The 2,763-nt window shown below is 35.5% G+C and overlaps 1 protein-coding gene across 1 annotated transcript; it reads left to right on the forward strand.

Annotated features, from left to right (window-relative positions):
- The first annotated feature begins 1,318 nt into the window (after window positions 1-1,318).
- Window positions 1,319-2,239, forward strand: LOC122915025 (olfactory receptor 2AK2). Its single transcript, XM_044261529.1, has one exon. It carries the CDS (start codon window positions 1,319-1,321, stop codon window positions 2,237-2,239), a length of 921 nt encoding a protein of 306 aa, XP_044117464.1.
- The last annotated feature ends 524 nt before the right edge of the window (window positions 2,240-2,763 follow it).

Below are 2,763 nucleotides of genomic sequence, written 5' to 3' on the forward strand. Positions count from 1 at the left end.
TGGAACTAATAATATTAAGCTTGTTCTGAATTCAACTTTGATAAACACACTCTTTAATTTTGCTTCCCTTCTCCTGTCAAGTTTCCAGTTTGGGTGTAAAACAAACTTAAAGATGATGCTATTTTAAATTTCCTACTTTATGTTGAAATTTTAAGATGTTGAAGGGCATCTTGGCTCTTTCCAAAGTTTGGCGATTCTGACCATTGGTGCTTTGAAAGTTGTTACTTAAGTCATCAGAGCTACCTGATAGAGTAGTTTTAATATTGGGAATTGTAATTTTTAAATTATATTGGTGAGCATAATATAAGAGTTGTCAGGCTTCAATGTATTTATTTTATGTTAATGTAATTTGAAAAATTTTCAAAATTTTGAAAAATTACATGGAGTGTAACTTCACATGTGGAATTTCATCCATTCCTGAAAAGTGTTTTTGGTTGTTGGAAGAGGAGTCTGGGTGTTAGAGAATTTCAGTTTGGAGGAAAGTAGATGCAGGATAACTTTCAGGTGATTCTCATCTTAACACATGCTTTTGTCCTTTTTTCCTCTTTTATTGAGTGAAAAAAATTTTATTATTTATAATACATTACTGTGGAAGAAACTAAAATTAATTTCTTGAGCTTTATGGAAGAGTTTTACAGAATTTAATATTTTTAGTGCTTACCATATTATTACCTTTTGGAATCAGAGGTGCAGAAAAAGAAAAATAAAACTGAATAGATAACTTTGTATATGCTTTAGAAAGACCCATACATTCTGGACTTAAAGACAGGAAAAAAGAGAAAAAAATATGTATTTTTCAAACTGGATGGAAATTTACAGTGTGTTTAGTACTGTCATAAATTAATTGGGATATGAAGTGTGATTCATGTATTTGATTATCAAAAAATATAGAGCTTGGGGAGAGTATGTGTTGTAACAATTACTGGGTACTATGTAAGACTGATGAATCACAGACCTGTACCCCTGAAACAACTAATACATTGTATGTTAATTAACTGAATTTAAATTTTAAAAAGGAGCTAAGAAAAGTGAGTAAGCAGAAATTCTCTAAAAGTCACCCTGTGTGTAAAAACTTTGATTCATTTCTGATCATAAGGAGTTTGTTATCTGAAAGTTACCAAATTAAGATAATTTTGTTTTCTATTCATTTTGGGTAGAAAATCAAAGTAATGTACCTTCTGGATACTTTACTTGGCTGAGGAAATGGTCTGGATGAAATTCAACTCATTTAATAATCTTTCCTTTTTTATTAAAGGGCAGTCCTTCTCTTTGCATGGAATCTTTAGATAAGATCTGCTCTGATATTGGGAATCAAACTATGAAGACAGGAAATCAAAGTGCTGAAACAGATTTTATACTCTCTGGTCTTTTCCAGTTTGGTCAAAAGGATGCTTTCCTCTTTGTTGCCATTGTAATTATCTTTGCAGTGGCTCTGATGGGGAATATCGTATTGATTCTTCTCATTCGACTGGACACCAGACTCCACACTCCAATGTACTTTCTACTCAGTCAACTCTCCTTCATGGATATAATGAACATTTCCACCACAGTGCCCAAGATGACCACTAACTTTCTGTCAAATAGTAAGACCATTACTTTTTTAGGCTGTGTGATTCAAACATTTTTGTTCATGGTCCTTGGTGGAACTGAAGCCCTTCTTCTTGGTTTCATGTCTTATGACCGATATGTAGCCATCTGTCACCCTTTACACTATCCCATACTCATGAACAAGAAGATCTGTTGGTTCATGGTTACATGTGCATGGACCAGTGGTTCTATCAATGCTTTAATACACACATTGTATGTATTTCACCTTCCATTTTGCAGATCACGGCTCATCAACCACTTTTTCTGTGAACTTCCGTCTCTATTACAACTGGTGTGCCAGAACACTTCCATGTATGAGTATACAGTCATTCTGAGTTGTCTTATTATTCTGCTGCTACCATTCATGGCCATTCTAGCATCCTATGCATGTGTACTTTCTGTGGTTTTTCAGATGAGCTCAGGCAAAGGACAGACAAGAGCTGTTTCCACTTGCTCCTCTCACCTGATTGTGGCAAGCCTATTCTATGTGACTGGTCTCTCCACCTATACAAGACCACACTCCTTGCATTCTCCAGAGCAAGATAAGGCAGTGGCAGTGTTTTACACCATTATCACACCCCTTCTGAACCCGTTTATCTATAGCCTGAGGAATAAGGACGTTATTGGGGCCATGAGAAGATTGTTGTCATAATGGATATTTGCATATGAAATGTCACATTGGGAACCCCTGATTGATTGAGATTGAACAACATAGATTACTTTGCCTGGATACTGCTCTAAGCATTAAAACCCTGAAAAATATTTTAAAAATAAATAAATTGATAAATTTATTGATCCCTGATGTATTCAGAATGGGTTAATTATATGTATTGAAACTGGATAAATTTCCAATCTGGAAGCAGGAAAAATGGTGCTGTTGTCAACATTATCTAGCTTCTGAAACTATAGATTTCATGATCATCAACTCAATGTTTGTGTCTCACGACTGTTTTTCAGTGTGTTCCTTAGTATCTGAAATGCAATGAAAAGGAAATATAACCTATTCAAACATGTAACATTAAAAGGATCAATGCAAAGGGCGCTTGGTTTGTTCAGTGGGTTAAGCCTCTGCCTTCGTCTCACGTCATGATCTCAGGGTCCTGGGATCAAGTCCCGCATTGGGCTCTCTGCTTAGCAGGGAATCTGTTCCTTCTCTCTCTCTGCCTGCCTCTCTGC

Source organism: Neovison vison, chromosome 1 (assembly GCF_020171115.1).
Source record: "Neovison vison isolate M4711 chromosome 1, ASM_NN_V1, whole genome shotgun sequence".
Lineage (NCBI taxonomy): Eukaryota > Metazoa > Chordata > Mammalia > Carnivora > Mustelidae > Neogale > Neogale vison.

What these genes read in the sequence shown, in the direction of transcription:
- LOC122915025 (XM_044261529.1), top strand. Translation starts at nt 1,319, where the DNA reads ATGAAGACAGGAAATCAAAGTGCTGAAACAGATTTTATACTCTCTGGT.